The 23,055-nt window shown below is 42.2% G+C and overlaps 1 protein-coding gene across 1 annotated transcript in view; it reads left to right on the forward strand.

Annotated features, from left to right (window-relative positions):
* Window positions 1-23,055, forward strand: part of LOC136877309 (uncharacterized) — a 193,873-nt gene that overhangs the window by 109,120 nt on the left and 61,698 nt on the right. The window contains exons 10-12 of the mRNA XM_068228720.1: window positions 7,228-7,532; window positions 11,208-11,425; window positions 16,367-16,627. Coding sequence (XP_068084821.1) covers window positions 7,228-7,532; window positions 11,208-11,425; window positions 16,367-16,627 — 784 coding nt within the window. The remainder of the gene's footprint in view (window positions 1-7,227; window positions 7,533-11,207; window positions 11,426-16,366; window positions 16,628-23,055) is intronic.

Raw genomic sequence — 23,055 nt, forward strand, 5'->3', positions numbered from 1 at the left:
CAGGTCTGGCCGCAAAGAAATCCTGACTAGCTCGTTCCATCATCAACTAGCAATCAAGTATATTTTTCAGGTCGTAGGCCCCGAGAGTAACTGCCGCTGCTGTTTGTAGACATGCCAAAAATGAAGTAAATGAAATATGATAACTTATTAATTTACACACGTGTAGTCATTCAACTCGATAAAAGAGTTGATTGTATGGATATGCAGACAGCAAATATAGTGAGGCTGAACCACACACCAGCCTAGAACTATGCGGCCAGCATAGATGTACGGCAGGATTATGCAATTAAAAATAATTTAGTATTTGAATACACACTAAGAAACTAACAGACAATAAAGAGACTGCCAGACTGATGAATGCGCGCGGCAAGTGGGTGAATTATAATTCGGTGGCCACGACCTCGGCAAAAAAAAAAAGTACCCCTACTACCCTTCCTCACAGCACATGCAAAGTCTCCACTACTTGCCGTAGTGCTATACAAGTTGGTTAGCCGCGACGGACAGCATTTTGTGCGTATTTCCGTCAGTAATTATGTTAATAATTAAAGAAAATAAACGAAGTAATTAGCAGTTAAGATAACAAGGTTTGTACAAACAGCTTTTTAAAATTAATTCCTTGTTCCAGCTGGCTAAAGTGGAATAAAATGTAATGTTTACTGCACAAATTGGGGGAGGGGGGAGGACTGTCCCTCCTCGCCCCACCCCCTAATCCCCGCTACTGTTTGTAGACACGCCAAAGATGCAGAAAAGGAAATCTAATAACTTATTAATGTATACACGTGTAGACATTCCACTCGATGGAAGAGTTGCTTGTATGAAACAAAAACTAATACTGTTCGGTGAAGTACGTGTGTAGAAGGCATACGTCTGTTTGGAGCTTCTGTTGCACTCCGACGAGATTGTCCAGATTAAAATAATGTCTGTGTATTCGTCGCTGCTGATCACATTAGCCATTGCTGATATGCAGACAGCAAATATTGTGCGGCTGTACCATACACCAGCCTAGAACTATGCGATCGAAAACGATGTTTACTAATGCAAGGGCTGCATTAGACCAGTAGCGCTGAGTAACATGCTGCGAAGGATACTCCGTTTCTTATCTCTTCATATTCTGACGTAACCTGCCCGCTGACAGTACTTCCCCTGTGAAAATTAGTTGGTAGACATCCCATTCATCACTTATGCATGCGGGACATTTATAAGTAGAAAGTACGGCGTTCGAGAGCCACCTGGTATATTAAACACAATTGGAAAATGGGACTTTTCAAAACAAACTATTTAACTTTAAAAAAAGAAATATAGTAATTGACTTTTCTTCCCCGTATTCCCCCGATGTTCTGTCCAGATGTATTAAGACATCTAGTTAGGTATGTCTGCTACATTGTGCCGGTCTCTGGGAACATATGGGCAGGTCATCCATCCTTCTCCGTCATCTCGGGATATCTCTGTCGACTTCGGGTCACCATCACCGGACAGTCAGCCTTGGTCTTCTTAGTGCATGATGCTGGACATATCTTGCGCAGTTAGGACAAAAATACAGACAGACATGGTCAGTTTCGTCATCTTAGTATGCTCAAAGCCTTCTAATACTCATAAACGTATGGAGAAGACTGCTTCTTTCAATTAAATCCAGCTAACGTCTTCCAGACTACTAATATGTCTACCAAATTCTCAATTATGTATATAATTTGCTTTAGGTTTCTATCTATTGTTTTCAATTCCCGTAGCTTTTGTAGTTTCTTGCCAGCGACTTTGAATGATATCTGTTCTTGCTTCGTGTCTTGTAACGTAGTCTTGTTACGTAACGTTTCCCAATATGTGTTTCAATTTCTCGGTTTATTAATATGTGATTCTTCGCAATACTCCTGTAGCCTTGCTCTTTTCTCTTGATATTGAACCCTTTGGTCCATATAGAGGGATACCTACCTTTCTTACCTATCAGCAAAGTTCATGAGATCTGTCTCTTGGGTCGTATCGGGTTCTTCGTCACTTGCTGAGGTAAAGGTAGGGTTCAGTAATTCTAATCTATGTACTGGAATGAAACGTCTGTTTAAAAGATTCCTATTTATTCAGGAAAATTCTGAAGCAATCTGATATGTCAACGGTATCATAGAAGTCAATTGTGTCCACTGGACACCACAATCATTTTTACATAAACGTCAGAACACTGGTGTGAGACTTTAACGTAACTGCCTGACGGGCATTCATACTAGAAACCATTGTCTCAATTATTAATCATTTAAGAAAGGAAAGTCTGGAAATCCTTAAATTCGGCTTCCATGTGAGACCACATGTACCCCCATAGTGATTCGTGATGGTCCAGCCCTCGTAACACGAACTCTGGACTCTGGGTATAATTAAGGCCGTCCAATCGGTGTGTGCCACACAGTGGTTCTACGGCATGGACCCTTAATTGAATCGATGTGACCTGCGTCTATGTCATGGACCGACATCTAATCTTCTAAGTTACTTTAAAGTCATTGTGGATGATGACCGCAAGGAAATGATGCTACAATGGCATATGGCCCTAATCCAAGTCACTGAGGTTGATGAACCCCTAACCATCCAAGTTTCTAGGCTGAAGGCTAAACACAATTAAGTTACATCGGTTGATGACTAAGGTTTCCACTTTACTATCCCCAGCACATTCACTGCTCAATCAATCAAAGTTCAATAATTACAACAATAGCAATGCTCACAAACTTTGTGGCAGTAAAATCCATTTCCTTCGGATATGTCCCCTTAATCGTTATTTTACATTTTAATATTCCCCAGAAAACGAACTAAAATTTCCAGAATGCATCCCCAAGTTATTCGCTTGATAAAAGTTATTTCACAATGCGGTTTCACTGAATTTAATAATTAAATAAATTTAAATGATTTAGCGAAATGTTAAAGAACAGTAAAATTTATCTCCACGGATTCTGGTTTCTTCACAAATTTCTACGCAGCTGTGATGTGAATTCAATCTTGTGATACGTATCTTGCTGGAAAAGAATTGTTACATAATTCATGTCCAGTTATATACACTGACTGTCAGAGCAAATGCAACACCAAGAAGTAGTGGTCAGAACTTTATGCCAATTGCAGGGTAGACTGACGTCACTGAGGTATGCTCATGATGTGAAATGCGCCGCTGTGCTGCGCACGTAGCGAACGATAAATGGGACACGGCGTTGGCGAATGGCCCACTTCGTACCGTGATTTCTCAGCCGACAGTCATTGTAGAACGTGTTGTCGTGTGCCACAGGACACGTGTATAGCTAAGAATGCCAGGCCGCCGTCAACGGAGGCATTTCCAGCAGACAGACGACTTTACGAGGGGTATGGTGATCGGGCTGAGATGGGCAGGTTGGTCGCTTCGTCAAATCGCAGCCGATACCCATAGGGATCTGTCCACGGTGCAGCGCCTGTGGCGAAGATGGTTGGTGCAGCTACATGTGGCACGTGCGAGGGGTCCAGGCGCAGCCCGAGTGACGTCAGCACGCGAGGATCGGCGCATCCGCCGCCAAGCGGTGGCAGCCCCGCAATCCACGTCAACCGCCATTCTTCAGCATGTGCAAGACACCCTGGCTGTTCCAATATCGACCAGAACAATTTCCCGTCCGTCGATTGGTTGAAGGAGGCCTGCACTCCCGGCGTCCGCTCAGAAGACTACCATTGACTCCACAGCATAGACGTGCACGCCTGGCATGGTGCCGGGCTAGAGCGACTTGGATGAGGGAATGGCGGAACGTCGTGTTCTCCGATGAGTCACGCTTCTGTTCTGTCAGTGATAGTCACCGCAGACGAGTGTGGCGCCGGCGTGGAGAAAGGTCAAATCCGGCAGTAACTGTGGAGCGCCCTACCGCTAGACAACGCGGCATCATGGTTTGGGGCGCTATTGCGTATGATTCCACGTCACCTCTAGTGCGTATTCAAGGCACGTTAAATGCCCACCGCTACGTGCAGCATGTGCTGCGGCCGGTGGCATTCCCGTACCTTCAGGGGCTGCCCAATGCTCTGTTTCAGCAGGATAATGCCCGCCCACACACTGCTCGCATCTCCCAACAGGCTCTACGAGGTGTACAGATGCTTCCGTGGCCAGCGTACTCTCCGGATCTCTCACCAATCGAACACGTGTGGGATCTCATTGGACGCCGTTTGCAAACTCTGCCCCAGCCTCGTACGGACGACCAACTGTGGCAAATGGTTGACAGAGAATGGAGAACCATCCCCCAGGACACCATCCGCACTCTTATTGACTCTGTACCTCGACGTGTTTCTGCGTGCATCGCCGCTCGCGGTGGTCCTACATCCTACTGAGTCGATGCCATGCGCATTGTGTAACCTGCATATCGGTTTGAAATAAACATCAATTATTCGTCCGTGCCGTCTCTGTTTTTCCCCAACTTTCATCCCTTTCGAACCACTCCTTCTTGGTGTTGCATTTGCTCTGTCAGTCAGTGTATCTTGTCTCCTGATCTCACACTTTTAAAATCTAATCTAGTCCTAACCGTTATTAACACTTGGATATCCTTAGAATCTACGTACAAACCAAACAACTCGCCATATAATTACGATGTCATATCTCGTCATAGCATTTATGAATTTTGCACACCCCTCACAGACAAACCAATCATCACGACCATCGCTCTATATTTTGGACAACCCTGAATTTGGTTACTCTGTTCCTTATACTCAAAGTTCGTGATTTCAAATGTTCATTACGTCCCCAATTAAACAAATTTTACAATATTTCACAATACTCAGATCATTACCGGCTATGAATTTCAACTAAATCCAGCATTTTAACGGTTTCCCCGGCCGAGAATGCAGTACAATCTCAATTCCACGCCTGTCCCGTTATCACAGCTGAGGCCTCTCGTCCCCAAGTTCGCTTGGCAGTAACATGAAACACCTGGTTTATTCCAGTTGACTGGCTTCTGAAAATGCTCACCTTTTAAACTCTGCCGACATAATTAAACAAATACGATATTCTAACCAACTAAATGCACAGATTAAGCTTCAAGATGCCCACACTAATTATACGCGTCGCCAATTAATACCGCTATGGATTTCTATGAATTTCTTTCCATTCCCGACATTATAAAATATACCTCGGGCTATCGTGTCCCGGCTTCAATGACAGGACTCTAACCTGATTCGCACATCTCATCTCAACTCATATAAAACATTCCTCGGGCTTCCATGTCCCGGCTTCAATGACAGGTCCAACCTGATTCACAAATCTCATATCAACAAACTAACCTCTGTTTCCCAGCTCCACAATTATCATCGACAAAGAACTGGAATAAAATCCTCACTAGAAATCTCGACGTCTAATATCGCACAATGCATTAATCATGAATAACTTCGCATAAAGGATATCGTATTTAATAACTTGATTTTTACGAGGAAATGACTGAAACATTCTACTCGATCTTTTATTGTCAGTCAGACACAGTTTAAAATGGGCCTAGAAAAACGTTTCTCTCCGTGACCAAATTCATCACCCTAGATTCTCACCCGACAGCGCGCTTCCACTCGATTGAAAATGAGTAACCATGGATTCCTACCTTATTAACGTCAAATTGCAGACAGGAAAAATTTACGTCGAATGAACATCTTAATTTGAGATCACAAAATATAGGCAGTACACTCACACGGATGACGATCTACATTGGGCGTGATATCACTTCGAAACCCTATTCAATAACTTTTTACAACATTATACGGCACTCGCAAGACTTCAAAAATTTATCCAAGTGGAAAATGAAACAAATGACTCTTTTAGTCGTATTCTCACATTTACAAACTTAGTAGGGGTGACCACTGCGTCGTATATCCCCATTAAAATACACTTTTAGAGATCATGAGACAAGATATAAGAGGTAGTAAGATGGAAAGTCACCTACCTCATGTAGTCACGCCATTGTTCGTCATAGGGCTCACCTGCGACCCTGGCATTTTATTTAGCCATTTTTACATTCATGGCTGTACAGATCATTGTGTTTCTTCAGGTTTCCTGGAATAAAGCATAAAATATCGCACAATGCATTAATCATGAATAACTTCGCATAAAGGATATCGTATTTAATAACTTGATTTTTACGAGGAAATGACTGAAACATTCTACTTGTTTGCTGAGCGCACACGATGGACTATAATTATTTCCGCACACGAATTATTTAATCACATTAGAATTTATTCAGTACTTTGACCGTCCTATCTGGTACAATTATTTCACTCAAGAAAACTATCTCCTCATGGAGACAAGACCTAGCCACAATGGCTAAAATCTGCAGTTGAACTCAGTCTACTTTCGTTGGTTTGATTTCGCAGAGCAGCTCAACAATTTTTCGTCCGCTTTGTATCACAAATGCCGGAGAAGGAGACTTCGTCATGGCGTCCCTTCATATTTATAGCTGTTACCCCCTCTCTTCGGATATCTCCCTTTGCCGCCAAGAAAATTTCTATAAACTTTCTGACTTAACTGTAATTTCAAGAGTTTTGAAAGTGACTACATGCTTGCTACATTTCTGGCGGTAGTGTTCATGGACATTTAAAATGTATACGGATTCGATTTGTGAGATGATTGACCCCCTTTGATAGGCACTATAGTTTTTTGACTTGGCTTGGGTCACGCCATGTACACGCGCTTTGAAATAGTTCACAAAAATGACTTGAGATTCTTCCGCCGTCGACACGTGTGGCTGACGTCACGTACCCCAGAGCGTGGGACCGAAGGTAATCACCCCCTCGTCACGTGTCAAATCGATGCTATCAAGAATCCAACTTTTAGTTTAATTGTTAATTTATGCATAATGTTCTTAGGGCACAAAGGTCATGTGTTCAATATTATTCCAAATTCTTTTCTATTCGAGCTTTCTGCTAGCAATAACGTCTTCTTCACGTAGCAATACCGTCGTCCCGTGCAGCTTGAAGTGATTTCTTCTGGAATTTTTTAATAATAATAATCTTAGAACAATCCCTTATCCTTAATTCTTTTTCACCGCCTTCTCGGCTTATTCCCGATATGAATACAATTTTCTCGCCATTGACGATTAACGATTACATTTGTGTGTCGTGTTTAATTTTCTCGCGCCTTAGCGTCCATTTTTGTTCTAAGATGTTCATTCACGACAGTGAAATGGCACAGTGTTATATAGAAGATGGTTGCCTAGTTGTACTTCCTCTTAAAACAATAATCACCACCACCACCTAATACTTTAATGATTTTTGCAGTGATCCAACACCGGACCTTTTCGACACTCTGCTGAATGTCCAGTGGAATATCTACTCCAACAAAGAGAAACACTACCTGATAATCGGGAAGGAACTGACCATCGGATGTGACCTCACTGTAAATGGCGAGTGTGGTCTCTCGACGTCCACTATGCCCACAGTCACTGAAGGCAAGGTTGAGGAAGAGGGCTCAGTATATTTCAGTGAACTGTTCGTCTTGCAAGGAGCTCTGGCAATATTGTCTGTGTATTTTGGTGTCAGATACTTATGTTTAAGAAGATCTCGTTGTCTGTCATCGTATCAACGCTTTTGAGGAACTTAAACAATAATGATTAAATTCACCAACAGCCTTAGTCAAATTTTTGCGAATGTTGTTCCGTTCTTGGTACGACAATTTCTTTGTGACACCCTTTCGGAGAAATTTTATTGTTGTAAGTCGTTAATTTGGTTCTACCGAAATGGAAATGATAGAATTGTAACTCTCAACAGAGTGAGCAGTGCAAATATTTCAGACGATTTAGAAGCGGGACAGACTGTATTTAATAGGAAAGATCAATAGAAACTGCCATTTTAGGTTCAATTGACCTTTCACACACTCAACTGGAATATGTAATGAACTAATATGTGTTTTATAAATAGATAATTTAATAGTAATATTATTGATTTTACGTCCCGCCTAATAATTTTGCATGGTTTTCATTTTATTCTTGTGATCTCCTGGATATCATACAAAAATGAATTCTACAAATTAAAATATTTTTAATTTAAATGTTTTAAGTTGTAATTATTTCTGTTTATACCATACCATAAATTTTAAGTAAGTAAATACGATTTACGAAGATGTCCAAGTGCTGGAAAAATTGCCCGGCAAGAGTTCCCTTACGTTGCGGTAAATCTGCTGGAATGAGGCAGGCGTATTTTGAGCATCTTCAAATACACTGGACTGATCTGGTATCAAAGCCGCACCCTGGACTCTGAAACCTTCCACTCCATCATCTGAGCTACAAAAAAACATACACACCCCATGGCACTACAGCCCTTGAAGGGCCTTGGTCTACCAAGCGACCGCTGCTCATCCCGAAGGCCTGCAGATTACGAGGTGTCGTGTGGTCAATACGACGAGTCCTCTCGGTCGTTATTCTTGGCTTTCTAGACCGGGGCCGCTATCTGACCGTCAGATAGCTCCTCAATTCTAATCACGTAGGCTGAGTGGACCTCGAACCAGCCTTCAGGACCAGGCAAAAATCTCTGACCTGGCCGGGAATCGAACCTACATCTGAGCCACCCAGTTCGCCTAAATAATTTAAACATCTCTAAATATGATGAATCATAAAATTACAGTAAAACAGGACCTCTACAATTCCACATTAGACCAACAATTATCATACAAGTAACAACAGGAATAAAAATAATAATAATAATAATAACAACAATACTAATAATAACAACAATACCCGTAAAGGCTCAGGAAATGTGTGCAGTACAGCTGTGACAAACTGTTATTTTTGTGTAACTGATACATCTGTCACTGCTACAATAAAGTAACTGTGAAAAGTAACAATAACAGCCTGGTCACGGCTTCAAGCTTGTCTCCTTACCGCTTTGTTGCGAAGTCCCATTCATTCACTCGCACTTGCGCGCATCCCATCACTACACTGTTGAAAGTCGGTGCAGCAAAACACGCATTCCTATTTGCTATAAAGTTAACGAGAGGCAGACAACGGATGAAATGAGAAGACCACATAGCGTCTTTTCTGAAATATAGAGGAGTGAGTTTGACAATGCCCCGACCAAGAATACAAGACAAGAAAATATGATGATCTGTCTGCCAAACATCGACACAAACCGGTACAAGAGGATCGATTAAGTAAAATGAAGTAATGTTATGTTACCTATAATATGTTATCTATAATATAAATATGGAAAGTTAGCATACTAATTTATTTATGGTACAAGAAAAAATATACGGATGGAACTTACAATAATATTATAATGTAGGGAGCTCTGCGCGATGTTTGAGTCAACGATTACCTCTGAGCAGTTGAATATATCATAACAGTTTACACTTCAGTTACCAGATGATAGAGCAACTTAAACAAATACACTATAGAGTATATTACACACTATAGTGCACTGTATTTGACTTACAACAATCTCCTACGAAAGCGCTCTCACTTGGAAGATATGCCTCCTATCTCAACTCTGAAGGTAACGTTCTGCGTCTGTAAGCTGTTACTAGTGACAGTTCCCACTTCCCAGTTACTGTTTTCACTGGTACGTTATTCTGTTGTCGTTACTCGTTAACTTGTTATTTTTTGTCCTCGTTACATTTGCAACAGTGACAGGCATGTAACTGTCACAAAGTAACTGTTACGTTATTTTTCAGCCATCTCTAACGGAACGTTAAAATTAACTTGTAGGCAGCCTAAATTATGGCATTTTGATTTGAAACCATTTAGAATGCCTGCGAGTCAATTTCGACGTTCTGTTTTATTCTGTCAGATGGGAGAACAGCGATCGTCTGTCGGGCGATCTCTGACCGAATTCTAATTAATTTTGTCGGTTAAACATCAACATTTCTTATTTTTATAATTCCATCTATGTTCCTTAAAATCCACTTGTCAACACTTGTCAACACTCTATCAGGACCTTTCTCGCCAACCCTTGGAACGGTGAACGATCGACATTGGGAAAGGTTTCATTAGCATATATCTGAAATGGAAAGTCCATAATAGGAAGGAAAGTTTCCTAATATGCTTGCAGACTATTGCTGGAGTTCGAACAAAACATGTTCCTTTTTTTTTTTACAATTTGTCCTTCGTCGCACCGACACAGATAAGTCATGTGGCGACGATGAGATAGGAAAGGGCTAGGAGTGGGAAGGAAACGGCCGTGGCCTAAATTAAAGTACAGCTCCAATATTTGCCTGGTGTAAAAATGGGAAACAATGGAAAACCATCTTCAGGGTTGCCGACAGTGGGGTTCGAGCCCTCTATCTCCCGAATGCAAGCTCACAGCTGCGCGGCCCTAAACACACGGCCACTTGCTCCGTAACAATATGTTCCAACATGTTTCTAAAATTGCAAGCGGATGTGTAATGCATGTCAGAACAACTGTTGTTGTTTTACTGCACTGTCTGTCTGTTTGGTGCCCAGCGCAGAGGCTGGTTGGATCCTCAAATAGCACCATGAAGGGTTATGCGGTTATGGGAAAATCACAAAAACCTATGGCGGTGCCAAAATGAGGCGTACTAAGCAAGATGAGGAATGAGGTAGTTTGCTATTGATTTCCTCACTGGGCCAGAAAGTGCTATTGCAGCACAACTGACTATGAATATTGCTTTTCATAATATTCACACGCACTAGTTGGGCTCCGATTAGTATTACTCAGCACCATCCCTACCTCAGCAGCTTCCATACAATCAGAGCCATAAATGGGACTGAGACTTCGGTGGAAGCTACATTTTTCTCTGTCCTGTGCCAAGAACATTATTTTAAATAGTGTATTAATGGGCCCTCTGAAACGCCAAATGTAGCGATATTTTATTTATGAAGGTAGTATGACAAACATTTACGATTACGGAACATACAGTGTGGCTGCCAAAGAAAATGTTTAGTGATAGGAGACTTGACATTTCAGAACTCATCGCTAGGAAAGTATTAACATTTTGTTGTCCTGTCTTTACATGTCAACAGTGAGATGCACGGCTTCAAACTAAAGGACTTTTCATAGAATATTTTCGCAACTTCTCTCTTTCACTCGTTGGCAAGACCCGCTACACTCAAAAAGTGCTTTCCACCAGTTATGGGAATCGGAATGGTGAATTATAAGATGGTAGTCGTGTGTTCCACACCAGGCCATTTCATATTATGAAAGCGCTTTTACACTGTCAGATACAAGGTATCTATCTGATAGCCTGAGGGAAGCCATGCATGAATTAAACATTCTATAAAACTGGGGATAAAACGGAAATGACACAGCAATGACTTCCTACGTTGGGTCAGTCATGGATCTGTTCCTGGTGATATGTCTGCTAATATTTCTCGATGTCGGCCGTGCTCAACGACGGCCCGAAGTTAATGTAGTACAGGGGGTCGTCAGAGGAAAGACTGTCCGCTCCCCGGCCACGGGTAAGCAATACTACGCCTTCCAGAAGATCCCGTTCGCCAAGCCACCAGTGGGAAATCTTCGATTCAAGGTAAGTATCTCGTTTAGTAGGAGCTTGAATATTCAGACTTACATCCATTATCCATTATTATATTTTATACACAATTCATTGTATAACAATACTCGACCAAGCAGTCACCTGTTCATCCAGGAATATACAGTCGAACCTGCCCTAACGGACACCCTTATTCAGCGGACACCTCCCTATACGGACGACTTTCTTCGGAACCGATTTGATTTTACATAAGACAAGTGTTAAATTGGCCTCATTTTAGTGGACACCTCGAACCCCGGACAGCGGACATCGTAATTTGTCCCGTCCACTTGACTTAAGCGGACACTTCACACGTTGCCGGACAATTTATTACGCCGGACTACATGTCATCCTTTTTTTAAAACCATTCTTCAGACATAAGAAAATACCTTTCGAATATTTGTACTATTTCCCGAGTAAGGGGTGAGGGGGTATATCAGAATGCAGTTCTACCTAGTGGTGTACAGATCTATTCCGAGAATTCTAATTGCCCAGAAATGCTGCCAGAGACTGATGACTCACAAGTTACCTGGGGATTTTCTTCCCTTCTTGCATCATTCTATTCATAACTCGGATTGTCGCTGATAAGGTCGAGCTCAGGTAGTCAACTTGAGAAGGAAAAGACAGTACAGGCGCTAATTAGTGAGACAGAAATACCGTAGCATTTTAGTTGTCTGTTAAACATGAGTAACAATGGATTACTTCACGAAGCTGTAATGTTTGTAAATGATGTAAAATCACTTACAATAACTCTCTGTAAAATACTAATACAGAAATGACTTAGAATAATAAAAATAAAGATATGTATGCTTATATTTAAGGTTGATGTTCTTTGCCGTTAAAATGTCCGATTTTTACAAACTTGTTTTAGCGGACACCTCTCGTAACGGACATTTTTCCTCGGAACGGACGGTTTCCGCAGAAGGGAGGTTCGACTGAATTACTTAACACAAAATTCTGGGTATTCTGCATTCTCCGTATTAACTGATATGTCACCGCACGATTTTTTTCTTTCCTCGGCTAAGGAAATCATTGAAAGAAGCGTTGCACAAGGACACACCAGCTATCTAGGAAGCTGTGAAGAACAAGCAAAAGAACATATCAGAACCAAATTTTTCATTCTGTTTCAAAAATCCAGTTCTAGCTAGCACTTCAGGCGAACAACTCATTGTTGAAAATATCCTAGTAATATGAGCTACGAATTCTAGGTAAATGAAATAGAAAAATGTATGAGAATATATTCATTATTTATTCCTAAAAATTACAATCCGTTCACTGGAAACTCAACCATACCCGGTCCATTGGTTTAGCAGTTCGCCGTTTTCTACCACCACGAGCGCTAATGTGAGTCAAAGCATTGTTACACTTAAGCACCACTACGAGCGCTAATGTGAGTCAATGCATTGTTACACTTTTGTTACACTTAAGCACCACTACGAGCGCTAATGTGAGTCAATGCATTGTTACACTTATGCACCCCCACGAGCGCTAATGTGAGTCAATGCATTGTTACACTTAAGCACCACCACGAGCGCTAATGTGAGTCAATGAATTGTTACACTTAAGCACCACTACGAGCGCTAATGCGAGTCAATGCAAGTTTCCTTTAAGCCCTTGTAACCATTTTTGTAAACATTTTTCAAAAAATAAAAAATTGCCTGAGGGTATTGAACCAAGGAACACATTGCAGAAATAATTATGGAAATAAGTTAATTTGCCAAGGCTTTGAATAAGAAAGGAAGCGAGTGAAGAAACAAGCAATTTTAGGTCATTTTTCCGGAACTGCATTTACACCGGAAGTGTTTTTCGATTATTTTTTTTTAGTTTGATAGAGCTATTCAAGACTCATAATTTGTGCAACCTTTCCGGGCTCATCATTCCTTCAACTTTCGGCACATTTGAGGAAATTGCTTAGTTTTTTGTTTTCCGTAGTATGGGGACCCTTACTTTGTGTGCTAAGAAATGTTCTTAATATTAAAATACTCCGAAAAATCTACCACCAATGTATCGCTTCTGGAAGGGACTATGTGTACTTTGAGAGATTCTAGAATATCTGTTCGGTGAGGTGAGTACTGTACTTTATTTCCCAGAGTGTCAATTTTGGAATTTTTATGAAACAGGTTGGCGGAACAAAATTCCTTTCTGCACTCTATGTCGTAGGGCCTACGATGTGACCATGTTAAAAATCTCTGGTGAATATTTTGTCATCTGGTAGAAAAAACGGAACGTTAAAATTATCTTGTAAGCAGCCTAAATGATGCCAAACTAAAATACCTGCACGCAGAACCTGAAGCCAAACAATCGGTGAAAAAATTTCATCAGCTTATCCCACTTACCTCTGGGGTCGCTACAGCCAACTATGCTCATTTCTTTTTTTCCCAGGATTTAAGGCCAGATACCCTTCCTAACGCAACGTCAGGATGAAAATCTGTGCCCAGAATGATCTGGATTCATATCTGAGCCTTCCGTGGGGTACGTCAGGAGCTAAGCCACTAAGAGAGTTAATGACCCTCTAAGCCACACTACTGTTAATATAATAATAATAATAATAATAATAATAATATTAATAATAATAATAATAATAATAATAGACCGCTCCTGTGGTGTAGTAGTTTGTGTGATTAGCTGCCACCCCCGGAGGCCCGGGTTCGATTCCAGGCTCTGCCACGAAATTTGAAAAGTGGTACGAGGGCTGGAACGGGGTCCACTCAGTCTCGGGAGGTCAACTGAGTAGAGGGGGTTTCGATTCCCTCCTCAACCATCCTCAAAGTGGTTTTCCTTGGTTTCCCACTTCTCCTACAGTCAAATAGTGCGAAGGTACCTAACTTAAGGCCACGGTCGCTTCCTTCCCTTTTTCTTGCCTATCCCAATCTCCCCTTTCTCCCACTAGGACCCTGTCCAGCATAGCAAGTGAGGCCGCCTGGGCAAGTCACTTGTCCTCCACCTCAGTTGTATCCACCAACCCAAAGTCTCACGCCTCAGGACACTGCCCTTGAGGTGAATAAGGGAGATCCCTCGCTGAGTACGAGGGAAAAACAAACCCTGGAGGGTAAATGGATTAAGAAAGATAATAATAATAATAATAATAATAATAATAATAATAATAATAATAATAATAATACATCATCTTCAGCTTATCCCTGTTATTTATGAAATCACTGGAGCCACCCTGGCTTATTGCGGTTTAGGCCATGGATTTGTGGTCTGATACCCTTCTTTTGGATGCCAAGTGAATTTTTAGATGAAAATTGCAGTTTAGAATTGGATGGAATTCGAAACTTTGCCCCTGAAAAGGAAGCCAATAAGTAACTCACTGCACCATTCAAACCTCTTTCAATAATAATAATAATAATAATAATAATAATAATAATAATAATAATAATCATCATCATCATCATCATCATCATCAAGAAGTTTAGAGAAGAAATTTCAGATGTCTTTGAAATAAGGGCAGCAGTCACAATTGGATGGGCTCTCACCCTGCTATTGAGCTGTACTCTAGAGAAAGTCATCCACGAGTGCCGAAAGGAAATAAGAAATGAGGGGTCGACATTGGATTCAGACTGGATTTCAGGGACACGAACCTTATAATTGACTGCCTTGCTTTTGCGGAAGACCTCACAATCATTTCCAATTCGCCACAGAGAGCTACAGATCACATCAGTCAAGGTTAAGCCACAGGCAGCAAAAGTAGGTCTTCAGACCTCCTTTGAGAAAATAAAATTTATAACAAACACAAAGCCGGTACCAAAATAGCTGGATGAAGACCAAGGAGCAATCAAACGGGTAGGAAAATTTTCATATAGGTGATTGTATAGAACCCGACATGGAAATGGAAATGGCATACCATTTAACTAAAGGTATCTGCAACAAAAGATCAATATCCATGAACTCCAAGCTCAGGCTCTACCGCACCGTCATTCGTCCGGAGGCCCTCTGTGCAGCGGAGCTCCTTGCAACGAATAAAAAAAAAACCTCATTGAGAAACTTGAGATGAAAGAAAGAAAAAAGAAAGAATTTGAAGACAATCTTAGGCCCCATCAAAGACACCGGTGAATACGTAAGACGGCACAACCACGACCCGTGTTTCAACGTGGAACGAATAACCGACAGGATGCGGAAGAGCAGAATTGCTTCCTATGGTAACGTGACAAGAATGAGACCTACAAGATCAACCAAGCGGATCTTCTTCTATTTCCAGTATAAGAACACAACAGGTGCTTGTGAGGTAGAATAAAGATCTACAATAGATTGGGCAGCACACATGATGATATCCTAGAGCGCAACCCACTTAAGAAAAAACTTCAAGACAGGGAGAGTTTCCACGAAAGGCCAAAAGCTGAAAACAGGGAAGGAGTGGACCGAAGCAAGGAAGGAACAACACCTGCAACGAATACGGGAGTACTGAGCAATTTTTTTTCTTTTTGCGTCGCACCGACACAGTTAGGTCTTATGGCGACGATGGGACAAGGAAGGGCTACGAGTGGGAAAGAAGCGGCCGTGGCCTTAATTAAGGTACATCCCCAGCATTTGCCTGGTGTGAAAATGGGAAACCACGGAAAACCATTTTCAGGGCTGCCGATAGTGGGGTTTGAACCTACTATCTCCCGAATACTGGATACTGGCCGCACTTAAGCGGCTGTAGCTATCGAGCTCGGTGAGCAATTGTTAAAGCCCGGGGAAGGAGACAGATGAAATGACGTGGTCGATAGTTGGCAGAAACGGACATGAATGAATCATCATCATAATCATCATCATCATCATTTTCCACCACTTCTCCCACATCTTCGTGGGGTCGCGAGTGTGAACTGTGTCGAACATGTGGATTTGGTCCCGTTTTACAGCCAGACACTCATCATTATGCCAACTTTATGTAGAGGAATGAATTCATTATTGCATGTTTCTGTGGTGGTTGCTAGTGTGGTGTTTTGTGTGTAGAAAAAGGGGAGTATACTGGGACAATTACAAGCGGCCAGTCCCCCAGTCAGAGGATTCCTTTTCTGTCTGATTAGGATGATTGCCTACGTGTACTTCCTCTCAAAACAGCAATCACCACCACCACCACCACCACCACCACCACCACCACCACCACCACCACCACCACCACCATTCAGAGGAATTAACCAACCAGACCTAGTTACGAGTAATTCCCGACCTGGTCGGAAATCGAACCCTGGGCCTTATGAACCCAAGCCGTCAGTGCTGACTATTCAACACAGGATCCGGACTACTACTACTAATACAATAACATTATTAATTATTTCATTCGTTAAGGTTATCTATGGACCACGTTTATACAATCCACCAAATCTTATATCTCTCAAACTTATACCCTTTTCTTTGCACTCTTTCCAGGTGTTCTGAAGTCTTTGACTTCTCCTTTGTCGCTCTTCATCCGAGATATTGCGTGCCTTGAGTTTCTCCAGTGCATCCTTCATTCCCGCAATTTCCTTCTTTTCTTCTTTTTTACTTCGCACCGACACAGATAGGTCTTATGGTGACGATGGAACAGGAAATGGCTAGAGAGGGAAGGAAGCGGCCTTGCCCTAAGGTACAGCCCCAGCATTCGCCTGGTATGAAAATCGGAAACCACGGAAAACCATCTTCAGGACTGCCGATAGTGGGGCCGCACTTAAGCTTAGACTGCAGCAATCGAGCTCGGTAATTGCCTTCCTAAATGTCGTTCTTTCCTGTATATCTCCCTGCTGGATCTCCACTTCTTCCAAGTCCTTGTGAACCTCCTTAAGCCATACAGGTTGTGCCATCCACTTTTCTTGTAGACTAAGTATCCTCTTTGGATTCATCCTCTTATTGTGCCCATAAAATGATAGTCTTCTTAGCTCTTTTACATTTGTCTCTTGGCACAGGGCCAACGGCCGTAGCCATGTTGAAATACCGGATCCCGTGAGATCTCCAAAGTTAAGCAACATTGGGCGTGGTCAAGATTTGGATGGGTTGCTATGCGCTGTTGGTGGGGGGTGACGAAATGGAGGAGCGGAAAGGAACTGGCCACCCTACCGCACGTAAACTCCGGCTCAGGCACACCTCTGCAGAGGTTCGGACCTTCCTTCGGGCAGAATACACCCTTACTGTGCCCGGTGAGGCACGGAGCGAAGGGGTTTTCACCAGCAGAGCCAGTGACGCAATGGTTACCGTAGCAACTCGGCTACTATCCAGGCGACTTTATATTATCTTCTACTGCTTCTACTGGCAGCTCTTCGATCTTGTCAGCTGTAATCCAGCAAACTGCAAAGTGTGAGTCAATGTTTTGGTGTAGCAGATAAGAGCCGATCTGCCTGGGCAGAACAGGAAGTTCGTGCTTGCAGGCCACATTTCTCATTCTTGCATTCTTTTCATCTCTACACAGTACCTTAACTTGGCACAGGCTAGAGCAAAATATATACTATACCTTCCACCGAAGTCTGTCTCAACTATGGCTGTGACCAGAGGTGGGAAGTAACTGAGTAAAAGTAGTGGAAATACTTGTAATGTAGACTTACGTTCTTCTACAAGGAGTACATGGAAGAAAAGAAATTAAGACGCTTTTAATGTTTGGGTGGAACGCGTATAAGGCAGAGAGTATTTAACATAAGGTAAATTCGGGACAGATGCCGCATACACTGTAACTAAAGGTTCCCATCGTTACAGCTAGATGGCAGTATGTGTGGTTTTTCAGTTTCTAAGTAAGAACTACTGTCTGCGAGTGTGACGAAATTTGCATGTATATTACGCCAATTATAGCCGATATCATGAGGCGTGTACACGTTTTCTCCTGACAAAGTTTTTCCGTGTATTAATTTATTGTATATTAAGTTGGTTTCAAATGCTTAAATCAGCCGTTTTTAGTACAGTAGACGTCAGAAGCATAACTGTAGTTGACAGTAAGCTAATTTTGGGCCATGATAGCCTTGAGGTACGACAACAGGAGGGTGCGGCGTCTCTACCTGATAGTTGGGAGAGTTGCCGCACAATAATCCAATGGAGAAGACTCATTGCTATCAGATTGTACAAGCGATCTGGACATACTCAATGCTATTCAGAGTGTACCGGTATTTTATTCTAATATTTTATCGTCTCACGATTCTTAATACACATAACTTATCTTTTGCTTTCATTGGTAACATTATTTTATTATATAAAATTACATTATTTTCATAAAAAATTGCGACATGCCTGCTCAATATAAAAGTAAGGGCACTGTTAAGAGACCTGAATGAACAGAGGAAAAATTAAGAGAGACTATTAAAAGACTGAAAGCAAAGAAATGGTCTACTGATCAGGGAAGCAGAATGATACTATAGAATTCCGGAACAAACACTGAAACTTAGAATGAAAATGAAAAAACCTACAACCTCTTTTCCAGTCATTGACCGGGTCAGGGATGTAATGAATGAAACATATATAGGCTGTTATTACAATGGGGTCGCCACTCCCAAGGTGATTTATTAATGAGTGATGAATGCTATGAAATGATAATGGAGAGTGATGCTGGAATGAAAGATGACAGGGAAAACCGGAGTACCCGGAGAAAAACCTGTCCCGCCTCCGCTTTGTCCAGCACAAATCTCACATGGAGTGACCGGGAGTTGAACCACGGTATCCAGCGGTGAGAGGCCGACGCGCTGCCGTCTGAGCCACGGAGGCTCAAACTTAGAATGCAGTCAGGAAATCTGAAAAAAGGCTCTCTGGGTCCAGGAGGTATAGCTACTTCAATAATCACCGAAGTGAAAATTATATTCAAAAAAGGATGACTGTATCCAGAGTTTGAGTAACAACCAGTGGCTGCATGGATCTAGCTCAACATATAACGACTGTTGCAGCAAAATTGCTAGAGAACAAAGTGTTAAGAAACAATCTGTAAAAACTTGTAAGAGGATAAACGTCAGTTTTTGATTCAAGAATCCTGCCTTAGACATGTTTTCAAATTACTGTGTCAGGACAGAATTATATTCATTATGATTTTGATGTTTCCTTTATGTACCACGCCGGCCCCGTGCTGTAGGGGTAGCGTGCCTGCCTCTCGCCCGGAGGCCCCGGGTTTGATTCTCGACAAGGTCAGGGATTTTTCTCTCGACCTGAGGGCTGGTTCAAGGTCCACTCGGCCTACGTGTTTTGAATTGGGGAGCTATCTGACGGTGAGATGGAGGTCCCGGTCTCGAAAGCCCAGAATAACGGCCGGGAGGATGCGTCGTGCTGACCATACGGCCCCTCGTAATCTGCAGGCCTTCGGGTTGAGCAGCGGTCGCTGGGCAGGCCAGAGAACTTTCAAGGGCGTTAAGTGCCGTGGGGTTTTGTATAACACAGTGAAGAAGCCATTGCACATTCATAGTAAATCGAAATTAAAATATGATTAATTCAATGTTATAAATTATCAGATAGATTATTTTATCATTGAATGATTATATTATATGGATATAATAGTCTTGTAGTACGTTTTAATATTCTGTTATATTAAAGTTGAATAAATTGGCTTAAATTTGAGTTTGTCATTAATTATTTTACTTGCGGCATCTCTCCCGAGCAAAGTCGGCATCTATAGCGGGTTCCAGGGAGAGACGCCGCTGATGCAATAATTCCTTTGTTCTCTCTTTTCTCCCATTTACTTTCAGTTATCAATATTTTGTTCATCTGTGATCAAATGTACATGTTTTCAAATTATGATCGATGAATTTGCAACAATTTTAAAAGTAAATATACCGAGATATAACAAAAGACATAAAAAGTGCGGCAACTCTACCGGAATCACCTTACGATTACATAAGATTATGTTTAATATCTCAACGGCGGTTTAAGGCGAAGCCAACTGTTACAAAAGAACCTCCGTAGCTCAGTCGGCAGCGCGCCGGCCTCTCACCGCTGGGTTCCGTGTTCCAAATCCCGCTCGCTCCATGTGAGATTTGTGCTGGACGGAGCGAAGGCGGGACAGGATTTTCTCCGGGTACTCCGGTTTTCCCTGTCATATTTAATTCCCGAAACACTCTCTAATATCATTTAATTTCATCTGTCATTCATTTCCCAGAGGAGTGCGACAGGCTTCGGCAGCCGGCACAATTACTATCACCGCCGCTAGATGGGGGCTTCATTCATTCCATTCCTGACCCGGTCGAATGACTGGAAACAGGCTGTGAAATTTCAACTGTTGCAAAAAGAAGTCTGAAGCGTACTTTTCATGAAATAGCGCTTCAAAGTAAGGCACAATTTGCGCTAAATATGTGACGTCACACGCATATTCTATTATAAGATGTCGCTGTGTTACACGGCTCAATCATCCCGGCCCTTGGCTCACCTATGGCCTGGTTTGAGTTACCTTGCGGACTTTTACAAATTTTCACCCTACCTCATTAATTTAAAACAAAATTGACCCTTAAAAGGACCGTTTCTTTGGCAGCTTGGTTTATCCCTTACTTCCAACAAACTTAACAATTATTACTTTTTACAAATTCAAGTAGAGAAGTGGGGAGGGGGGGGTCAGATCTGGCTTGAAGGTAAATACCGCCTCCAAGCCAGATAGTTTCTCCCCCGCCAGTGCAGTAAAATAGAGATTTTCCGACTCATTGCCTAACTCTAAGAAAGAGATGAGTAAGAGGGCGTAGTTTTCGCCCTTCGACTCTCCGGTTGTGTCCCATTTGCGATCACAGCAAACTTTGTCCCGTTTGCGATCACTCCCATTACAGTGGAAAAAAAAGAATGTGAAGAAAGACCAGTTCGTGTCCCATTTGCGATCACTGTATAATTATCAGCAGCCTATCAGGGTTTTCCAACGTCCATGCAGCAGAGGGACTGCTAATTTAGGGCCATACTCCACACAACCGCGTGATGAGGATTCTCCCAACCTGTCCCCTTTCTCTTGAACGTTTTTTGAGCTTATATTAGTATACAGTTTTCAAAATACTGTAATTATTCCAGCTGTAGACATCCATCGTTGATGTACTGTAGATTTTCTTGTTATCTGCGTACTTAATTACGACATGAAGGTCGTTGAGACGAAGAAAGGCAAGCCTTGTGCTTTACATAATGGATACTCGTACAGAAATTTACGGGAGTCAGGGATGTTTGGTGACATGGGTACTTTTTACCGCTGGCTTTACGTCGCACCGACACAGATAGGCCTTACGGCAACAATAGGATAGGAAAGGGCTAGGAATGGGAAGGAAACGGCCGTGACCTTAATTAAGGTACTCCCCAACATTTGCTTATTGTGACGATAGGTAACCACGGAAAATCATTCTTAAGGGCTGCCGACAAGGGGGTTCGAACCCACTATTTCCCGAGTGCAATCCCATCTTTTCGCGCTATCATTATATAATTATTTCTTCAACTTATTTTAATCTAAACATGTTAAGTTCTGGAATCTTGTACATCTAATCTGAGCGTACAGAAAAAAATTACATTTTATTTATACAGGTGAAAGACTGAGTGGCCGCGCGTGTTAACGCGCTACGGCTATGGAACCAAGCCCTGCATTCGGGAAATGCGTGGATTCGACCCGTCCAACGGCTGTTCTCAGAAAGTTTTCTGTGGTTTAATATTTTCATTTCCAGTCAAATGGCGAGACAGTTCCTATCAATAGGCCAGAGCTGAGTCCTTCCACTTCCTTACCCAATTTCATTCACCATAACACATTTCATCTTGATTAGCTTCTCAACTGAGGTTGGTGCTAGGAAGGGCATTTGGCAGTAGAAACACGCCGTATGAATTAATCTCATCTCATCCCCGAATCGGTATCAAGAAACGAGACTAAGGGTAGACATACATACATATAGATGAATGTAGGCTAATTATATTTTGAGCAGCTGTTTACTTAACGTGTTAGTATGAATATTTGAACAGTTTGAGCATTATTTAAGCAGTAATTTAATAGTGAAATGAAATGGCGTATGGCTTTTAGTGCCGGGAGTGTCCGAAGACATGTTCGGCTCGCCAGGTGAAGGTCTTTCGATTTGATGCCCGTAATTGATGAGGATGAATTGATGATGAAGACAACACACCCAGCCCCCGTGCTAGAGAAATTAACCAATGATGGTTAAAATTCCCGACCCTGCCGGGAATCGAACCCGGGACCCCTGTAGCCAAAGGGCAGAACGCTAACCATTTAGCCATGGAGCCGGACATTTAATAGTGTCCCCTATTGTATAAGAAAGTGTAGGTTAACTGGTAAGTTTGAGATGAGCTACAATTGCTTCAAAAAGGGTAGCACTGTCGAAGAAGCAAAGTGTTACGGCAAAATCCTTTGTTTTGAATTTGGAACCGCCTTTACACCCACGACCATCCGGTAACTCTAAATAAAAGTTTCATTTGAGTCCTGTTTAGTCTCTGTCAGTCCCGATATTAACGCATCAGTCTCAAACGGTAAATATCAGGGTTTTTTTTGCTTTACGTTGCACGGACACAGATAGGTCTTATGGTGACGATAGAAGGGGAAAGGCCTAGGAAGGAAAGGAAGCGGCCGAGGCCTTCACTGAATTTGCCTGGTGTGAAAATGGGAAACCACGGAAAACCATCTTCAGGGCAGCCGACAGTGGGGTTGGAACCCACTATCTCCCGAATGCAAGCTCAGAGCTGCGCGCCCCTAACCGCACGGCCAACTCGCCCGGTGTAAATATAAGTAATTTAATGAGTTTCAACAT

Source organism: Anabrus simplex, chromosome 7 (genome assembly GCF_040414725.1).
Source record: "Anabrus simplex isolate iqAnaSimp1 chromosome 7, ASM4041472v1, whole genome shotgun sequence".
In the NCBI taxonomy this organism is placed as follows: Eukaryota; Metazoa; Arthropoda; class Insecta; order Orthoptera; family Tettigoniidae; genus Anabrus; species Anabrus simplex.